Here is a 20,846-nt window from a genome sequence, read left to right as displayed (position 1 = left end):
CACCATGACGGGGACCCACTCACCGCCCCATTCTGCCGCAGGATGTTTTTTTCGTCTCCAGATTTTTCTTGGGCGGAATTTCCGCGTGCTCGAAGTATCTCGACTGCCGTCGTGGTCCTTTATTCTACTTTTCCCACATATTTTATCCTATCCATTCGGTCGGGTAGGCAAGGACCTCGGGCACAATGGCCGGATCTCAGAAGAAATCCACCAAGAAATTCGAAAAGAAGCACCTGAAGGACGTTCTCGAACGCCGGAAGGCCAATGCGAAGATCAAGCAGCGCAACCACCTCAAGGACAAGCGTAAGGCCGATAATGCCAAAGACCGCGCCAATCGAGAGGAGGCTACCGAGGAGAGCCCCGAGCAAGTTCAGAAGCAAAATGCTTTCGCCGATATGAACGTCGACGACTTTTTCGCGGGCGGATTCGATATTGCTGATTCTGCCGCGGAGTTGAAGAAATCCCGGAAGAAGGATGTAACACCAAAGATTGGCAAGCGCAAGCGCTCCGATGAGCAGAAGGAGGAGGAGGAGGTTTCTGCTGCTTCCAGCGCGGAGGAGGAAGGCGCTAGCGACGAAGACGAGGACGCCGGCTCTCAGTCCAGCGACGCCGATGACTTCGAAGCACACAAGGACCAACTTGAGGCGCTGAAGGAGAAGGACCCTGAATTCTACAAGTACCTGAAGGAAAACGATGCCGAGCTGCTCGATTTCGGCGACCTTGCGGAAGTGGACGAGCTGAGCGAAGGAGAGGAAGAAGGACCGGCCAAGAAGAAGAAAAAGGCAGCCAAGGAGGAAGAGGAGACCATTGACAATACCCTCACTATTGCGATGGTCAAGAAGTGGCAGAAGTTGATGGAGGAGCAGCACTCGGTCCGCGCGATGAGACAGGCCGTTCTTGCTTTCCGCGCCGCCGCTCATATCAACGACGACGCCCAAGAGCAGAAGTACTCGATCTCCGACCCCGACGTGTATCACCAGGTCCTGGTGACAGCCCTCAGCACCATTCCCCGTGTTCTCGCTCACCACCTTCCTGTCAAGGAGACCGCCTCTGGCAAGATCAAGGTGTCTCTGGATTCGAAGAAGTTCAAGACTCTCACGCCGCTTATCAAGTCGCACACATCGTCGGTCCACGAGCTGCTCACCAACCTGTCCGATGAACAGACTCTGAAGCTCACCCTCTCCTCCATCGAGCCTATGCTTCCCTACCTCCTCCAGTTCAGAAAGCTACTCAAGGTCCTTATCAAGACCATTGTCGGCATCTGGGCGGACGTTGCTACTTCCGAGGCCACGCGCATCACGGCCTTCCTTATCCTCCGCCGTCTCATGATTATCGGCGATGCCGGTATCAAGGAAACCGTCCTCAAGGCTTCCTACGAAGGTGTCGTCAAGGGTAGCCGCAACACAACCGTGCACACCCTCTCTGGCGTGAACCTCATGAAGAACTCCGCTGCAGAGCTCTGGGGCGTCGACCAGAACGTCTCCTACACAACAGGCTTCAACTTCATTCGTCAACTCGCCATGCACCTTCGCAGCAGCATCACCAACACGTCCAAGGAATCATACAAGACCGTCTACAACTGGCAATACGTACACAGTCTGGACTTCTGGTCCCGCGTCCTTTCCCAACACTGCGACGGCCTCGCCGAAGCCAAGGCAGGCAAACAATCCGCCATGCGCCCCCTCATCTACCCCGTCGTGCAAATCACCATCGGTGCTATGCGCCTAATCCCCACAGCGCAGTACTTCCCTCTCCGCTTCCAACTCACCCGCTCCCTCCTCCGCCTCTCCCGCAGCACGGGCACCTACATCCCCCTCGCCTCCAGTCTCCTCGAAGTCCTCAACCTGTCTGAGATGCGCAAGCCCCCGAAATCCAGCACTCTGAGGCAACTCGACTTCAACACAGCCATCCGGGCACCGAAATCCTACCTCCGCACACGCGTCTACCAAGATGGCGTGGGCGAGCAAATCGCCGAACTTCTGTCCGAATTCTTCGTCCTCTGGACAAAACACATCGCCTTCCCGGAACTTTCTGTCCCCATCGTCGTCTCGCTGAAGCGCTGGCTGAAGCAGGCTAGCTCTCGGTCGGGAGGTAACAAGAACGCCAAGGTCAATCAGATGATCCTGCTGCTCGTGCAGAAGGTGGAGGCCAATGCACGCTTCATCGAGGAACGCAGATTGAGCGTCTCTTACACGCCTAGAAACCGTGCTGAGGTGGAGACGTTCTTGAAGGATCTGGACTGGGAGGCTACGCCGCTGGGAGCTTTCGTAAAGTCTCAGCGGAAGTTGAGGGAGGAGAAGGCTAAGATTCTTGAGCAAGGTAGACGCGAGGACGACAAGCGGAGGGCCCAGGAGAAGGAGGAAGCTGGGAAGGATGTCATTATGGATGATGTGATCAGTGAGAATGATGACAGTGATGAGGACGATGAGGACGAGGTGGAGGATGAGAGCGAGGCTGGTTCAGGTGATGACGGTAGTGAGGATGAGGAGGAAGAGGAAGAAGAGGAGGAGGATGAAGATGAGGAAGAGGTCGAGTTCGAAGAAGAGGAGGATTAAGCTGTTTAATCAGGCTCCTTTTGTACCCTTTTTTTTTCTTTTCTTTTTACACTGTCTTGTTATATATCAGTCGTAGCTTTATGGGATATATCTTGTCTGGTTTGCTGGTGTCAATATAAAAGTTAGAATACGTGTGTGGTCAAAGCTGTTTTGTTCGTATATTGCGCCATACTGTATACCACTATCCAAAAACTACCAAGTGGGCTGCAAGTGCCGGAACATTTCTATGTGCAATAACTTGATTGAACGCATAATGTATAATTTAGAACTAGACTGAAATCACAAAAAATCACAAACAAAATCACAAACAGGATAATCACAAGAACAATAACAGATCGGAAGAAACAAAAAAGAATCACTGCACCAACCACACCACATCTTACTACACCTCTTTTGTAACATCACCTTCAACATACAACCCCACACAAATATTCATGAACCAAACCCTCCAAAGTGAGCGAGCACTTAAACCGAACCTATAGGCATCTTATCACTCCCCCAAGCACGAGACTGCTCACGTCTCATAGCAGCATCTTCCTCCTCGGCCCACTCAAGGGACTGGTTCGGCAGCATAACAGCGCGATCAATAGCGACCGGGAGACCCCTATGGCGACCGCGCAGCATAACAGCCGCTAAGATAAGCTTGCTAATGGTATGCCACGAGAAACAGAACGAGGCATTCGAGCTCGGAAAGCCCACACTGATGCCGACGCAACCGTAGGCGGAGACGACCTCGAAAATGATGTTCAGGGTCGAGTATGCCACGGGCATGCGGCTGTAATTGCCTGATTCTGCGATGGCAATGAGGAAGACCGCGAGGGCGATCCACCAAAGGTCATGGCTCAATTGGGAGCGCAGTTGCTGGTGGACGAAGTAACTGCGGGATGCTTCGGGGGTGGATGCATCTTGGCGCCCGAGAAGGTGGTGTCGAACCAGTTGGATGAACATGTTCGGGGAGGCTTTTTCTTCGGTCTCGTCGTCTGTGTTGTCGTGGGCGTAGATTCCGAGGGAGCGCTCTTCGTATACGTTTGTGTTTCTGTGGTTGTTAGTGTGGGTTTGGGAAGGAGAGGGGCAGTTGTTACTGACCTCATGGTGACTAGCACTGGGTATGCCGAAACATACTATATATGGGGTTAGTCTGGTGATTTCCTTTTGGCTACGGGGTACTGATAAACTGACCATCATGAGAACTGTGGGACGTTAGTATAGTTCTGGTCAAAGTCTGGGGGGAGTAAAATGCTTACCATATAGAACAAGTAGTCCTTGGCGGAGATTCGCAATCGTGACGACGTAGAAGCCTCCCGCTCGTACAGCTAGACAACAAAATGTATCAGATAAAACGTGCACTCATAACGAAGTTGAATTTAGTACGAACCACAAGCCTGGAACAGTCCGTCTAGGACCCGATAGCCCGTCGGCAAGCTTTCGATCTCCTTGTTCCCGATTGAGAGGACTTCAAAGCCAGCCCAATCAATCGCATTTAGAATGACAATGGTACCGAGCAAGTACCACGTATGTCTCCTTGGGAAGAGATTTGTATAAACCTACGCTTGGATTAGCGCGTGAAACGGTGCATTAACTTTGATGGTCGGTGGCATACTCTTCTGGGATGGTCAAGGATGAAGTCTAGGGTAACCTTCCAGGTCGCCCATGACGGCTTATCCGGGATCACGCATCTCATTGCCCAGATAATAAACCGCAAAAAGCATGGGTAGAGCGTGTTGCCAGATAGAATCAAGAATGCCATGGTAAGCAAAGGGTACGCACTATATAACGATCAGCATACTTTCAATCGTAACACACACATGGGAGATCATACTTTGTCTGGAATGCAGTCATATTCGCATCCAAGAGCGACATACCGCTGTTCACAAATGCGGACGCGGCAAAGAATGCGCCTGTCCAGAAAGGCGATAGGCCGTTTGCTCGAGGTATATCTGGATGATTCACTGCAATCCAGGTACCCATCCCAATGATACCACAAAGGAGGAACAGGACCCAGTAGAGGGCAACAATGACCAGCAGTAAGGAAACAGCCTTATACTCGACACCTCCCAGTCTCTCTCGCTCTTCAGGGGTAAGCCCATGAAACTGGGAGTTTCGTGCGATAGATCCTTTCGATCTGAAATACTTCTGTGTGCCCTTGATAAGGCCTTTGAGCGCAGGTAGCTCTGCTTCTTCATCATTCTGAGTCATTATTGGTGCAGCATCTCGGGGATGGTTATTCAAGTCAAGACGGGCCCCAACGCCTACCATGGGGAAAACGCGGTGGTGATGGTGCTTCTGACGTGCCCTCATATGGCTGAGGGTGACTTGATCATCGTCGACCCATTGTATCTGGTCGTCAATTCGTACGCTGTCGCAGTTTTCCGCAGGTGCAGCTCCGGCTGTCACCGCGTGCTTGACGTCAACAGTAGCACCGTCAATTTTGGCCAGCTGATAGTGTTCCAAAATTGGTTCAAGTGAGGTCGATTGAGGCTGATGATCGTAGGCCTTCGTGTCGTCTCCTACTAGTTGTTGCCCTAATGCTTCACGGGCACATTCAAGTGGAATGTCTTGATGCTCCGCTTTATGGGCACGTCCAGGTAGGATACCTTGTTGCTCGAATGCTTTACGCGCACGTTCAAGTGAGATGCCCTTGAATTTGGCTTGAAACGCGCCCATCCTGACGAAAAGCACCGTAATCGAGATGAGAATAGCATGGCCCAACAGTAAGAGTGCGAAGAGAATAGACTGTTGGAACGAATTCAGGGAAGAAAGGTCGACCTGTTACGGGTTACTTTACAAGCTCTGGCGGGGGAAGCAAGCCGAAGCAACATACGGTATTCAATCCAGCACCCGTCATAGCACTGATACACAGAAATAAAGAGTCTGTGTATGAAACACTGCGCCGCGGGGTCGAGGAACCCCAGAATATGACGCTGCATATCAAGGACGTCGCAATAAAGTACACATAATGAAGTGTGAGAAAATTGAATGGCGGAAGCATGGCAATTATGCTTCGACTCAGAAGCTGCCGCCAGCCTCGAGCTAAGGATCGTCAGTAACTGAGGACAACTAGTTTGCGGGATCTAAGATGGAGGATATAGTAGTGCCTCTCCTTTCTTACATGCTTCTGGCTGCTTTCGTAGCCATGATGATATGCAAGGGGCAAAGATCCAGGCCAATTTAGAGGATTACAGCGGGGAAGAAAAGGCACCTAGAAGGCATTCAAGCAAAGACGGACTTACAAGTCATGCTGGCAAGCTGCGACGCGCGCAATATTTGTCAAGAAGATCAGGCGGCTGTGGGGGCGCACACCGCTAGCCACAAGGGTTTTGCAAAAATTTCTGAAGGGTTCTTAGACGTGTACGATAATTCATGTTTCGATTTCTGATCAGTCGTAGCATAAGCAGTCCAGTCAAGGTCACTGATGGTAAGATGACCTGAATGGTAAACAATATGAGTGGGTAGAAAGCTTTGGTGTCGACGCAGTGCTACAATAGATAGCAGTAAATAGTAGACGCAGGGTTTATCTTCGGCAAGGGTCGCGATAGTAGTAGCTTGGGTAAGGCAAAACAAAGTTCGGGGATTTCCTAGTTTTTGATCAAATAGTCAAACTTGGAAAGATAAAATCGGCGAAAAGGCGTATGTTATTCCATTGCAGCGAACATTTCGACAATAAGACTCAGGTTGTTCAAAAGTTGTTGTGTTTGTAGGAAGGAAAGAGCGAAAAAGCCTGCGGCAAAGAAAAAACGGCTGGCGGCTCCGTGGGACGGCAACGTGATTTAAGCACTGCGGGCCGAGATTGGATCTTCGCCTCCCGCTGGTTTCGGCTTCATTTCCCATCTCCCTGTAGGGCTCTTCTTCCTCCTGCTATCTTCATGGAGAGCTGCCATACAAGGAGAAGAATTAACAGCCTTATTGCCGTATGAATACATACGTATTTGAATGGTGACTGCTCATGATATTCTCCAGCACAATTGTTCACCGCTCTTCTCTGAGTCTGTTCTTGTTGCTTGATTGCCACGGGTGCCATGTTACCCTTTCAAAGGCCTGGATAATAGGACTGTTGCCAACAGTGGCCTGGGTAGTTTGTGACATACGCATCACAAGCTCAAGATATCAGTCGTGGCCGACAAACTAATCGATATCCCACATCAGTATTAATGCAGCTTTTGCCACGCCTCCTCTTCTATTGTCCTTGCCAGGGGTGCCACGCACTCGATCTTCCGGCTTCTTTCGTCTTTTCAAAGTGTATAAAACGCCTATGTTCAAAACATACATTAGTCGTAGGCTCCTAGTCATATTATGAACATTCCATGCTCCTTCGCACCCAGGAGATGGTGTAATGCTTTACAAGGCTGGGGATTTCGTGACAGTCGATCCCACTACATATTCAAACCTAAGGCAGTGCACTTCTCATGTCAGTTCTAGTCCTATATGATCGATATACTAACGAGATCCATACCACTTCTGATGCCTGAAGATGGTTATAACCCGGCTTGTTGACAGGGATCATTGTGGACTGGTCACTTATAACTAAAGGCATTTTGCAGAAAACTTGAACAGAGCTCCAGTGTATACTTAGTAACGAGACCAAGTGCAGCCTCATCTACACGCAATAGATGTAGCTGTGTATATACCAGACTCGACATAGTCATAGCTCTGGAATAACATCATTGAGAAAGACAAATCCGCACGCGAGTGATTGTTGGAAGTGACGGGTGACTACAGTCGAGAGTCTGTCCCAAACAGGAATAGTCAGCCTGTTACTGTAACATCACGAGATATTATAAATATTATAACTTGACTATAAACTGACTATAACTCACTGGATTCATTCCTGAGCAGAGCAGACTGCAACTTGATCAGGCCAAGGAAAATCATCATTGGCCTTGGAGGACTTACCAAAGGATCAATTTTCTACTGCAAGAGACTAAAGCATCCACGAGTCTACAATTCCTTAAGAGTGAAAGAGTGCTGTTGTAAGTGAGAGTCAGTTCAGGTAATGTATAATTCAGGCAGTTTGGTGTTCACCCTATGACTACTAGTGCAGTCAGTCATACTGATTCATCTTCTCAGGCCCAGTGTAACCTCAACCCAACCATTCTTGTTGCCTTGACTCGGAGGGCAGTTTCCTCCACGTCTAACAATACTATTATGAAATTATATCTCTTCATATTGTTTTACAGCTCGGACAATCACATGCTGTAGATTGAACTGGAAACTCAAAAGAGTGCCAGCCTAGACCTGGAAAGGCAACTGATGCGAGCTTGTTGGGTTGGAAAGCGGTAAGCCGCAACCATTTCTTCAGGTATCCTGTAGATCCCCAGACCCAAACAGTCAATCATATCTCCCCCTCCAATATCCCCTCCATCATTGATTGGCGACTGCTAAGCGACAGGTACGCGAAGATGCGATCTGCGGGTGATCCTCGGTGCTTTCCATCTCTCCGAGGCACAGTAATGCGGGGTCTACACGTTCCATGCGTTCAACATGCACTGCCGGGCTTCATGTGCCGAATACTTAGTTTCCCTCCAGGTTTATCTTTTGCTCCTTTAGGTGAAAGAGGCTCCCACCATGATCGATGTCAGGGTACCCTTTATGTCCATCTGATATTTTGTTGGGAAAAGTGATCCGCTTTATGATGCTTGGAATTATCAGAGGAAGGAATCCTTCACATGAAGGTAGGTCCTTCGCCCGAGCGTCCGAAATCCGAAGACATAGTATAAAACATCATGGCCTCAATTCCTGGGGGAAGGCATCCCATGGTATCAAAAATATCATACCGCCATCATGACTTCTGCGGGCAACCCAAAAGATTCTATGAAATCCACATGGCGTACCGGCAACCGGGACGAATGGGGCCTCAGCCACTGGCTGCTGGAGCTGCTCAATGCTCATCCCGTTGCACTTGATCAAGAAGTGCCGGTCCATTCCAAGCAGGAGAAGCTACCTTATATGCCCCAGTGGTCTCTTAACCTCTGGGTTCTCGTTTATGCGGCTGTTCCGCTCGCCATCAACCAGGCCTACATCGCATATATGGGCCACAACCTCGGCCCATTTGCCTTGTTCAATCTGTACTTCTTCTCGTTCAACGCGACAGTCATTCACCAAGTTAAAATGCTTCGTCGCCTCGGACATACCTATGGCTTCCTTGACGGTGACCAGCACGAACGCGACGGTATTCCCGATGTTGGGGTGCGGAAAGTTACCGCCTCGCTCTACAAGACGACCGGCTCACGCTTGGTTATGGCGATCTATCTATCCTACTACGACCAAGCACCCATGGCCATGGACTGGACATGGCTCCCACTAATGATCGGCCTCTATGGCATTGTGCTTGACTTCTGGTTCTACTGGTATCACCGCATTATGCACGACGTTAGCTTCCTCTGGAAGTACCATCGCACTCACCATCTCACGAAACACCCCAACCCCCTCCTCGCCGCTTATGCAGACCACGAGCAAGAATTCTTCGACATGGTCGGTGTGCCGTTCATGACCTACATGAGCCTTAAGTTCATGGGTCTTCCTATGGGCTTTTATGAGTGGTGGATCTGCCATCAATACGTCGCGTTCGCGGAGGTCTTTGGACACAGCGGTCTTCGTGTCCACATGACAGTGCCATCAACACTGAGCTGGTTGCTGCAGTGGATGAATGCCGAGATTGTCATTGAGGATCATGACCTTCACCACCGCAAAGGATGGAGGAAGAGTCATAACTATGGCAAGCAGACTCGCCTGTGGGACCAGATCTTTGGCACGTGCCATGAGCGTATCGAGTCTGCTGAGGACAACGTTGACTATACGAAGTCTGTCTATATGCCTTTGTTCTAGACTGCTGCAACCAGAACCTTTTATCTCAGCTCTCAACTTGCCCATAACCGGGGATTTCAGTTGAATTCAAACATACCTCAGTTGCTGTCGAGATATTACGAAGATGGATGGTTTAGATATTATATGACAAGGTCACGACAATGATGAACAATACTAATGGCAGGTGGTACAGCAAGACACAAAGGTACATACTAGCGCCAGCCATATATACTCTTAGTACATATTTGTTATTTCGGGTCAATGAGAATATACAGCTTCGTATCTTTCCAACACATCATTCCCATCCAACCCCATTGTACCACATAAGCCACAGCAATAAACCCCAGCACAACGAAGTACTTAGCTAACTGCCCACAAAACATCATCATCGATACACCTAATCCAATTCATACCTAGACACAATCTAGACCACCCCTCAACCCTGTCCCTCCCAAATCAAAAATATCAAACTTACATCAACCCTCCAATCGCCACCCACCTCATACCCCATAAACAATGACACCCCATCTACGTAGTAGCTCCCCTACCCCAACAATCCAATCCAACCCAGCACAGCACAGCAGCAGCGCATCTAAAACCCGCACCTAAACATACAAGTAAAACCAATCCCACCTCGACAATTGCGCAATCGCAATCTAGACTCAACCCATCCAATCTCCAAAAATAAACGTAGTACGTGACCATGACATGACACCACCAGCTCCCCTATCCAAACAGGGCGATAACCATTAACACGAGGTTGTTGTTCCACGGAAACCAGAGTTCAACCCGCGTGGCGAGCCAATATCAGGGATTGGATGGAGCATGATGAGCATGGAGAACTTGAATTGACTATTGATGATGATGGGTTGGGGAGGGTTGTGGAAAGTTAATTGCAAATTACATCAGGTTACGTACTTTACTTCACTTCACTTCACTTGGGAGGTTGGAGTTTGTTGTTGTTGATGTCAAATGGGTGACATTATGACTTCATGGGGTGGTTGGGATTTGGGTATATATATCTTGTTGGTTTTGGGGGTTGAGATGGGATTGATCTCAGAACCAGAATCAGAAGCCGACTATCTACAACTACCTAATCTAATAGACGATAAACCACTTGATTAAACAAACGGACAAAATGGCATCCAACTCCAACCCCGGAAACTTCGCCAACCGGTCCCACGACGAAGTGTCGAATATCGCCAAGAAGGGTGGCCAGTCGAGTCACTCGGGCGGGTTTGCCAGTATGGATGCTGATAAGCAGGTATATTATATATTCCTTCCTCATGCTGCAAGACATTTTGAGTTAGTCAATGTTGAGTGAAGATACTAACTTGGCTGGCTTTTAGCGCAACATCGCATCCCAAGGTGGCCAGGCCTCCAGCGGTAGCTTCCAACCCGGAGACCCTAGAGCTCGTGCTGCTGGCCAGAAGGGCGGATCGAGAACCCAGTACGATCAATATGATGAGGATGATGAGCCTGAGGAGTAAATCATCTCTTTTTACTACTAAAGTGTGATGATTTGACTCCTTAGTGGAGTGGAGGTATACGTTTGTTTGACGATCGTTATGATATGAAAGGAATAAGGGCCCTGTTTCGTAATTATCTTATGAGAAGATGTATGTACTAGCGCCAGTATACATAAGGCGAATCTGAAATGTGTGCACACAAGAAATACTGTTCAATATTCAATTCGATGATCTTGAATTGGGGAGGATAAATAGTATCGATATGGACTGGGTTTGTGGGGTGACATCACAATACTGCCGTTTCCGGTCGGTTCAACTCGACGCATCATGTGAGGTCATAACATCGCCCCTTGAATGTTATGATGTTGTATATCTCTCATTGATGCCGAGATAATTGGCATGTGGTGGCGATTTGTAGAGTTGCAATGGGTTCATGTGCTACAGTAAACGGCAGCGTTGATGTTGCTGAAAATAGTAGAGCTGCGAACGATGACTTCTGCCTGAAGTCTAGACGGTGTTGTAGTGGAAAATTGGGTGCATTACTTAAGCGGCACACTCAGCTCACTGAACATGGTACAGAGTTGATCTACCAAAGGTTAGATTGGTTCTATGCGCTCGGACGAGTATCTTCAAAAAACTGGTTCAGCGAATGAAGTAGACTACGAGTGCAGTCTTCAAGTCTAGCCTTATGGTCGCTGCCGATTTGCGTCTGCATCAACCAAGGCAGCCTCGAAGAAAGCCTTATAAGGCTCGGCAACTGAAACAAGCATCCAGCGCAAAGATTCAGGAGACCCAAAGACAAGACAAGACTCCGGGCCAAGAAAAAAGCGTTCTATTTTTTTTTTTCTTCAACTCAGTCGTGTGCAGTCTCAGCCACAGATCTGCAAATAGATATAGAATACTTTTATCCGTAGCATGAGGCAAAATTTTCGCACGAGGGTATTCACAGGGATCTGCCATCGAAAGCGCGCTAGGCAATGGCAACCGTATAGTTTATCGTCTCGGTTTCCTATTAAGGTTATCGTGATGCTGCGGCACCGGCTGCGCCCATCAGGGGTTTCTGGAAACTAGGAAAAGATTTGCTCGAACTAGTAGAACCTAAGGCCCAACTCAAGCCTCGAGTGCCGCACTACCGAGCCTAGAGAAGAGCAGAACACAATTCAACTCAATAAAACCGTTTTGGTGCTGGACGAAAACTGTGCAGTCTCCCATCTGGGACTGGTGGAACGGTCAGTGATCGGTGGTTCTCCGTTCGGACGAGTTTCATCCATTCTTCTTCCACTGATTCGGATCTGAAGCAGAAGTTGCGACTTTGTCAAGGCCTAGAATTGAACTCTAGCGGGTTAAGTTTCGGCCGGATCAGCGAGTCGTGGCCACCTCTATCAGGCCATAACCATCTCCATCAAATTTTAGTTATCTAATGATCACCCGTCCCGCGATGTTCCTTTTGAGTATGTGCGCCGGGATGATAAGATGCCACTGGCGCTGCTCGGACATGGGCGATACGCCCACTGTATGAGAAAGTACCTTTTGCACAACTGTCGTTGAGGCGTGAAACGGCCCTAATAAGCCTTAAGCCGGGGAAGAATCCTTTGGTCTTCCAGAGGAGAAGTGGACTGGGTCTTTTCTCAGCGCTTAGTATCTAAACGGTTAGATAGTAGCCCACCTAGTAGGAGTCTAGAGCCGATAGAAGAGATAGATACACAGACTATCTACTCCATGGATAGCGCTGGGATGAATCACCCAAAATTTTCAAGACCGAACCACTGGGTGCGAAGCGAGAAAAGCAAAGAGTTGAGAGTGGCTCGTCGTGGGCTCCCTCTCCAGGGCCATCAGTTCACAGTCAAATCACTGTGTTTTCTGCTTTTTTCTTCCATGGCAGCCCGGCGCCAAGCTTTGCTTCCGGAGCTAACTTTTTGTCGGCCAGGAACCAGGTTTCTTACCCACCAGAATTCCACACCGGCGCATCCACACCAGGGGACCAGCAGTTGAAGAGTCGAGATCGAAGTGGTCAGCACTATTGGCCATTCTAGAACATCTGGATGCATCAGCCAGAGTGCTCTTGAAGTGGACTCGCTCCCCTCGACCACACAACAATTGTGTTGATACTTTGGTTTTTGTTCGTTGTTCCCCATTGTCCCCTCCAGAGGCCACCCCATCTGTCCAATAGATCGATTCATCAATCACATTGGTGAAGACTGAATGGCATTCCAGACTCATGCAGTCTCAACTACATTATGCACCCCCTTTTTATTTTCCAATCAATCATAATGCCGATGTGGATTGGTGGACTCGCGGAAACTGTGATCACAATTGCTGTGAACAGATCGCAGCCGTCGGCTGAATCATGGCGGTCATTGGCTGTGGCTGAGCCACTAACGTCATGAAGTGGTGATACATCGGCCACTCCAGGTGAACAATCTTGCAGGAGACTACTGTGATTGGTGCAAGCACATTGTCAGGAATTGAGATTGTGCTCACCTGTGCCGCCGTTTCATTGCCTCGGAGAAACAGACTTGAAACGGCAAGGTGTCAGAAAGGGAGGCAAGAGGGACGGGAAGACACAATAATTCATGGACGGTCCATTCACAATGGGGGTGAGAAAAGAGACTTCGGGGCAACCATCTAGGGGGCGGCTCGCGAAGAAAATCTCGCATGCCGGCCTTCACACCTCCCATTCTCGTCCAAAGTCACCCGACAGAGAGTTGTCCGGAAGGAAGGGCTCCATTAGGTTGGCCTACATGCTTCTTGTCTGCACAAGGGATGTGTACTACTGTACAGTGTATGCTGGGTAGTGAGAGTTGGCGATTACGGTCAACCCAACACCTGTCAAGGGGAGTACACAATAAAAGTAAACAAGGCCGGGAGATCTTATCGACGATCTCCTGATTGCACCAACTGTAGAATTTCTGTTTGGTAGCGTTCCTGGTTCACAGTACATGGAAGAGGAGACGGGCGAAAACCGGTGCGACTAAGACCGAACTACCCAAGTAACTAAGTCAGGGAGGGGAGGGAGAGAGTGGATTCCCTCCCTAACCAGCAGTGGAGTAGGGTGCTGCTCCCCGGAAGCCCTAACCCACTGAACTCGCCTTAGTGTCCAAGGGGCCAGCCAATCCCAGACTGAAAATGGGTGGGGCGGGTCCCAGTAGCCGCTGAGTCAGCCAAAGGACGCGCAAGCCTTTTTAGTTACCTGAAATTCTGGGTGGATTTCTATTCCTGGCGTGGAGAAAAGAGTTGCCCATCTGGTCTCTTCGCTCTGCTGTGTTGCTGCTGTTGCTGCTGCTCTGCCCACTCGGTCTTGTAACGTTATCCCTCCCTCATTAACTCCCGTCCGCCAACCTTGGTCGATCCCTCCCTTCCCATTTTACCCATCATCTCTTCCCTTACTCTCTCCATCAATCACTACTACTACTATCACTATCATCCATCTTCACCCATCTAACTCCTCCTTCCTGTTTTCCATTTTACCCTCTCCAACGCTATCGTTACGTGTATTGTCTTTTTCGATATCCCTCATAGACTACTCGCTTTCATTGCTTCTTAGTAACCCTCTCACCCCTTTCTACCTCGGATCACATCAACCCCCATCGTCTCTCGTTATCAAATCCAACCCACCCCTTTCTCTGCTCCGACCGTGCACTTGACCAAATCGCGCTGGTCTTCGCTCTCGTTTATCAGGTCGCGCTACTCGAACAGCTTTTCATCTACACATCCTCATCACCATGGCTACATTGGCAGAACATCCGGCGGTCGCGCCGTCAACATTCGACCAGGACATCGAGTCTTTCCTCGATCTTGATCAACTAGCATACACCTCCGCAGAGCCCGCCCGCGCAAAGACCGCCCTGGCTGCTCAACCCACCCTACCAAGCACCGAGTTCAACGCTGGCGATGTACGAAGTGCTGGTTTTGCCTCGACAACAAGTCAACAAGCCCCGATTGCTTTCCAGGGTCCCAGTCACCAGTATGATGAACACAAGCAGCAGACCGGCCTGCCTCCAGGCGCCCTGGCTCATGCCATGACTTTCAACAACCACATGAACGGCATGGGATACGGTGCCCCGAGTCCCGGTTTCCCCATGGGCGGAGACCTCTACCCTAGCAGCCAACTGAAGCGCGAGGAGCCTTCCATGGATTTCAACAGCCCCCCGACTCGCAACACCTCGGATATGGACCTGGAGTCCGACAACATGGGATCGGTTCCTGGCTACTTCATCTCCCCGAACCCGAGCAACAAAAGCCAGTTCGTCGACCCCAACGCTTTGGGCGGCCATGAGATGGCCTCCATGGGTCCCTCCACTCAGGTTGGACGCATGTATCCGGGTATGCACCAGCAGCAGGCTGCCATGGCCAAGGCCGCTCAGCAACAGAAGCACAATGAGTACCTTCGCCAGCAACACCTCCAGCAACAGCGCCGCATGGACGAGCACATGCACCACAATGCAGCCCCCCACAGCCAGACCCCTCGCCCATCCAACCCGGCTGTTGAGGAACGCATCTCCCGCCTCTTGCAACAGATGCGCCAGTCTGCCTTGAACTCGCCTGACGACTCCCCTTCTCCTCCTTCCCTCCTGCCTCAGATGGCCAAGGCCAAGAAGGAGGAGCAGGATATGGATGAGGATGAGAGACTCTTGGCCAGCGAAGAAGGAAAGAAACTCAGCAGCAAGGAACGTCGTCAGCTCCGGAACAAGGTTTCCGCTCGTGCTTTCCGGTCTCGCAGAAAGGGTATGGAATCTCCTGTTGGTGTATTGACCTGAACATGAAGTGACTAATTCGTTGTTTAGAGTACATTGGCCAGCTCGAAAGCGAGGTTGCCGCCAAGACCAATGAAGCCCACGAACTGCGTCTGCAGAACCGTTCCCTCTTTGAGGAGAACGCCCGTCTCACCGACCTCGCCCGTATGCTCCTGTCGTCCCCTCACTTCTCCTCGTTCCTGGACGAAATGGGCCCCAACGGTCTTCCCCTGCCGAGCCAGGTGCAGTTGCAGCCCCACCCTCAGCACCACCAGCACCCTCAGCACCCGCAACAGGCCCAGCCTCAGCAGCAGCCACCCCAGCAGCAAGCGCCCGCCATGACGCAACCGCCTATGCAGCAAGCTCCTCCCGTTGGTATGGTCATGGTCCCCAACCAGGGACTCGATGTCTCGGCCATGGGTATGAACAACGGTGGCTGGAACTCCGGTATCGACATGAACTACGGCAACCCTTCCGTGTTCGCCGTCCTGGAAGTCCCTGAGCCCGCTATTGACACCGAGGCCCTCTCTGGAAAGACCTCCAGCATCGTGGACTCTTGCCTTCCCAGCGTTGCCAGCTCCAAGGACGAGGCTCCTGTTCTCGCCTCTATGCCCGCTGTTGCCGAAACCGAGCAGAAGTCGGATGTTGGCGTTGAGAACCCTGATGTCGTGATGGACGAGTCGGACCCTGCTTTCGCCCTCTTTGCTGATATGCCTGCCGCCACTACATCGCAAGGATCTACTTGTGCTTTCGATGGCATTGCTACCGGAAAGTCGGCTTTTGAGCTTGTTGTCGAGGGCGAGGTCAAGGACAGTGCCCAACAATTTGCTCATCTCTGCCACAGCATGGAAGCTGCTTTCGAGCGCGTGTCCATGATGACTGCTCATCTTTCATGATTCCCCATGTCGCGCACTTTCGAGCCTTATAAGTACTGTAAAGCTGGTTCTTCGATTTTGCTATTTTACCTTCTCGCTAGTGGTTCGAAAGACTATTGAACCTGCCATGTAGACACCAACGTCTTTCCTTTGTCAATGATCTTGTGTTTATATACTTCTGCCCCACGACGTGGCTCATTTCTGTCTACGCTTATTCTTTCTATTGCTGCTCGTCTTTTCTTCTACTCTTTTCTTTTCATCCTCTTTTTCAGGGGTTCGACGGAATGGCTTCTGGTGTCTGGAAGAGGGAAGGCTACTTGGGATTGGAATTTGGGAGCTTGGAATTATGGATTGTCCGGACTGGCTATTAGGGAACACATCAAGATACAAATTAACTCCATATCAAAAGTTGAATGACCTTAGGATCTGCGAGCCTTTTGCATAGTTCGTATTAGTAAGGAAATAGATGACCTGTGGCAGACTACTGCTTAGTGTGGAGGAGCTGCATGGCTTAAAGTGATGGAAAGTGGCGATTGTCAGGCCCGAGAAAAAGTTGCCGGGCGGAGAAGCTCTGCGACTCATCCAACTTAATTGACAACCTCTCATCTCCCACCATCTCTATTATCTTGCTTTTTACTTTGATTCCTATGAGATGACGGACCTTTGACACTGCTCGCATTTATCTAAGCCCAACTGCATCTCCCTTTCCCATCAAGTTGGCTTCCCTTTTGCGGTCCGCGGCGCTACTCGCCAGTGTTTTTCGCGGAGTTGCCGTCGCTCCCAGACGTCCCTCGCCAGTCCTCCTCCGAACTTCGATCCCTCGAGATTCTCGCGGCTCTCATAAAAAGGCTTTATCCCAGAAGCGCGATTTTGCTCAGAAGCGTGGGCCGTCAGCGTCATCGAAAAAATCTCAGATTGGCCAGCCAGTGGAACCGGGCACTTATCTACTGCCTGCCCCTCGACTACCTTTCCGACGCGGACAGAATTTCCTCCTCTACAATCCCAAGTCTTTTCAGACATCAGGTTTCGGTCCTCCGCCGACGCCACCGACGGGAAATCCCCCAATGAAGTTCTACTACGAGGTCCTGACCACGCCCACGGCCGATACCCCAGGCACGACGGTCCTTCTTCACTTCCCGGACAAGCGTTATTTCTTCGGTCAACTGTCGGAGGGCACTCAGCGCGCATGTACGGAGCGTGGTATCAAAATAACCTATCTGACCGACGTCTTCCTCACCGGCCAGATACAATGGGGCAACACTGGAGGACTGATCGGTGTTATTCTTACGTTGGCTGACGGGATAGCCAGCTCGAATAACGCTTTGGAACTTCTTGCGCGGGAGAAAGAGGAACGCATTAAAGAAAGTGGACAGGCTAATGCGGCTGCCAAAAAGGAGCATGGAATGTCATACGCGGCTCACGACGGACAATTGGTACCGCAACGAGGAACTCTGACAATCCACGGAGGTAGAAACCTCACACACACTCTAGCCACCGCACGGAGATTCGTCTTTCGCAAGGGTACACCGGTGTTCACGCGCGAATATGATTCGGAGGGCATGTCAAAACCCGATCGCCTCGGAGCGGAGGATCCTTGCGAACAGCCTACATGGTCGGACAGCAACATCAAGGTCTGGGCTATGCCTATCAGGTCTTCCCCCGTCCCGCACCTGCAAGCGACGTCGCAGGTACGCTCAATGAGCCCCAGGAAGCGGAGCCTCGACGAGTTCGAAGAGAGCAACAATACGTCAGAGCCTATTGATGCGCGAACCCGGGACCAAGTCATTAGGCAGTCTGTGATCACGGACATGTTCAACTCGAACTGGAGACTGGATGCTCTGCACGAGACCAAGTTGGCGGATGTGAAGATGCCGGCCGCGATGTTCGTTCGTAATCCCGTCACCAAAGACCTTGAGCAGTACAAGGGACCTGCCCCCGGAAGCAATGAGCCACTCCCTGATATCACGGTCCTCGTACGCCAACCGTGGCCCGGTGCAGCCGTCGAGAAGATCCCTCATACTACCTGGTGTCAGGAGTCCGTTTCCTATATCATCCGGAACCACGATGTCCGGGGAAAGTTCGACCCGAAGAAGGCTCAGGAGCTGAATGTTCGCAAGGGACCAGACTATGCGAAGTTGACCAAGGGAGAGAGCGTGACGTCGCAAGATGGCAAGACCGTTACTCCTAACATGGTTCTGGGCCCATCCCGACTGGGTAAGGGATTGGCAATTATCGATTTGCCTACCCCAGCACACGTCGATGATCTGGTAAATCGGCCCGAGTGGAACTCCCCCGCCGTTACTACAGGCCTGCAGACCTTCCTGTGGATTTTGGGTCCTGGAGTGGGTGATCATCCACGGCTCCACGAGTTTGTTGCAAGATTCCCCGAGTGCGAACATACCGTGTCCAGTTCGGACTATTGTCCCAACTACCTGTCTATGAAGAGCATCGCAACCTCGACCACACGGATGGGCTTGCTGAGGCCTGACAACTACCCGACCCTTGTTCATGACAATGTGTCCCTCCCGCAGCCCGGCACTAGAATTGCAGAGCCTGCCACAGAACCGAAAGCCGTTGCCCTGAAACCTGTGGCGCCTGGTGTCATCATTGACATGGAGCCTAAGTTTGCGCTCAATTTCTCTGAAGTGGAGCCGCATTTCGAGCCCGCACAGGTGCAGCGCCAGATGCCTTGGGCCATCGAACAGCGCTTGAGCACCATCCGCAAGCGTGTCAAGAAGGAGGCGTTTACGAAAAAGCTCGAGAGCTTCCAAAAGGATCTCCCAGGAGCCAACGTGGAGATCATTACCCTGGGCACTGGATCCTCCGCTCCATCCAAGTACCGCAACGTCTCCGCTACTCTTCTCAACGTCCCGGGATACGGATACTACCTGCTCGACTGCGGTGAGAACACCCTTGGTCAGCTGAAGCGTGTCTTCGCCCCTGAGAAGCTGCGTGAAGTCTTGCAGAATCTGCGGATGATCTGGATCAGTCACCTTCACGCGGACCACCATCTCGGCACCGCTTCTGTCATCAAAGCCTGGTTCCAGGAGAACTACCCCGACGGAATCCCGCAGACAGACGAAGTAGAGATGGACATGTCCAAGATCCTACAGGAAAAGCGACTGTTCGTTGTCTCCGAACAGATGATGACAGGCTGGCTAGAGGAATACGCCGCTGTCGAGAACTACGGTTTCGGCAAGGTGATTCCCTTGAGCGCCTCCGCCTACCTCCACCAAGGCAACATCCGCACCCAATTCGTCTACCGTCACTGCCGCGCCGACGGCTCCTATCCCGGCCACCAACTCGAAGCCACCAGACCCTCGACCACCAGCCTCAGCTTCCACGACCAATCCTCCCCCCTCACCCCTCTCCTCCGCTCCGCCACCGGCCTCTCCGACCTCCTCACCACCCGCGTCTCCCACTGCCGCGGCGCCATGGCCGTATCCCTCGTCTTCCCCGACGGCTTCAAGATCTCCTTCTCCGGCGACTGCCGTCCCTCCGCCGGCTTCGCCACCATCGGCCGCAACTCCACCGTCCTAATCCACGAAGCCACCTTCCAAGACGACATGGCCGTATCCGCCATCGCCAAGAAACACTCCACCCTGTCCGAAGCCCTCGAAGTCGGCCGTCTTATGAACGCCCGCGCCATTCTCCTCACGCACTTCAGCCAACGCTACCAAAAGCTCGCCAGAGTCGAAGAAGCCCCTGCCTCTCGCACAGCCAACAAACCCGCCGCTGAACCCAGCAACCACGTCGGCCAAGTCGGCCTCGACGTCCCAGACGACGAGCCCCCACAAAACAACAACACCCGTAACCAAATGTTCGGCGACATCAAAGTCACCAGCCGTCCTAAGATCACCGTCCCGATCGTCGCGGCCTTCGATTACATGCGTATTCGCGTCCGCGATATGCCTATCGCTCAGGCGTATGCGCCTGCTGTCGAGAAGTTGTTTGATCTCCAGGAACGCGCGGGCGAGGAGAAGGCCGAACAAAGGAAGGAGGCTGCTAAGCAGATCGCGCAGAATAGGCAGAAGGCGAAGAAGCAGAAGCAGGAGAAACATAAGCAGATTCCTGTTTCTGCTGAGGAGATGGAGGTTGAGAAGTCAGAGGGGGCAGATGTTAAGTCGAAGTCGATTTGGAGTGCGAGTGAGAGTGAGAGTGGGTGGAGCACGAGTGGGAGTGATAGTGAGGGGGAGCGCATTAAGAAGGAGCATTATGCTAGGAAGCGGAAGGGTAGTGCTGCTGCTGCTGCTGCTGGTAAAAATGGGCAGTAAGAGCAAGTAGATTGTGGGAAATATGGGATAATATCATATTAGAAGTATATAACTTTCGAACATATTATCATGATGTATTATTATTCTTATTGGTGTTTGACTACGGTCAAGCATTTTGGTTTTAAAGAAGAATAGATTA

The 20,846-nt window shown here is 51.1% G+C and overlaps 6 protein-coding genes across 6 annotated transcripts; 5 read left to right on the top strand and 1 right to left on the bottom strand.

The window, feature by feature from the left end:
* The first annotated feature begins 98 nt into the window (after positions 1-98).
* Positions 99-2,788, top strand: BO87DRAFT_377332 (mRNA-binding ribosome synthesis protein NOC2). The gene has a single exon (XM_025623522.1). It carries the CDS (start codon positions 186-188, stop codon positions 2,553-2,555), a length of 2,370 nt encoding a protein of 789 aa, XP_025479101.1. The 5' UTR covers positions 99-185; the 3' UTR covers positions 2,556-2,788.
* BO87DRAFT_437708 (putative potassium transporter) lies at positions 2,782-5,586 on the bottom strand. The gene is made up of 8 exons (XM_025627865.1): positions 5,377-5,586; positions 4,375-5,321; positions 4,156-4,321; positions 3,931-4,099; positions 3,800-3,868; positions 3,735-3,745; positions 3,642-3,676; positions 2,782-3,591 (listed from the first exon to the last, which is right to left on the bottom strand). Exons 1-8 carry the CDS (start codon positions 5,542-5,544, stop codon positions 3,021-3,023), a joined length of 2,136 nt encoding a protein of 711 aa, XP_025479100.1. The 5' UTR covers positions 5,545-5,586; the 3' UTR covers positions 2,782-3,020.
* Positions 5,587-8,253: 2,667 nt separating this feature from the next.
* BO87DRAFT_73622 (sterol desaturase family protein) lies at positions 8,254-9,433 on the top strand. Its single transcript, XM_025629515.1, has one exon. It carries the CDS (start codon positions 8,334-8,336, stop codon positions 9,375-9,377), a length of 1,044 nt encoding a protein of 347 aa, XP_025479099.1. The 5' UTR covers positions 8,254-8,333; the 3' UTR covers positions 9,378-9,433.
* A 1,001-nt stretch (positions 9,434-10,434) lies between these two features.
* On the top strand, positions 10,435-10,764 carry BO87DRAFT_377328 (KGG domain-containing protein; the record flags this gene model as incomplete). Its single annotated transcript, XM_025623521.1, has 1 exon — positions 10,435-10,764. A coding segment is annotated over exon 1 (182 nt), but the record flags the coding sequence as incomplete, so codon positions are not given.
* Positions 10,765-14,091: 3,327 nt separating this feature from the next.
* BO87DRAFT_377325 (bZIP transcription factor) lies at positions 14,092-16,852 on the top strand. The gene is made up of 2 exons (XM_025623520.1): positions 14,092-15,550; positions 15,610-16,852. The coding sequence occupies exons 1-2, from the start codon at positions 14,548-14,550 to the stop codon at positions 16,452-16,454; spliced, it is 1,848 nt and encodes a 615-aa protein (XP_025479097.1). The 5' UTR covers positions 14,092-14,547; the 3' UTR covers positions 16,455-16,852.
* A 145-nt stretch (positions 16,853-16,997) lies between these two features.
* Positions 16,998-20,790, top strand: BO87DRAFT_377324 (ribonuclease Z). Its single transcript, XM_025623519.1, has one exon. The coding sequence runs from the start codon at positions 17,498-17,500 to the stop codon at positions 20,705-20,707; it is 3,210 nt and encodes a 1,069-aa protein (XP_025479096.1). The 5' UTR covers positions 16,998-17,497; the 3' UTR covers positions 20,708-20,790.
* The last annotated feature ends 56 nt before the right edge of the window (positions 20,791-20,846 follow it).

The sequence above is a fragment of the Aspergillus neoniger genome (assembly GCF_003184625.1).
Source record: "Aspergillus neoniger CBS 115656 unplaced genomic scaffold BO87scaffold_19, whole genome shotgun sequence".
NCBI classification, from domain to species: Eukaryota; Fungi; Ascomycota; class Eurotiomycetes; order Eurotiales; family Aspergillaceae; genus Aspergillus; species Aspergillus neoniger.
Note: the sequence above shows the minus strand (reverse complement) of the source record. Positions and strands in the feature narration are given on the sequence as shown.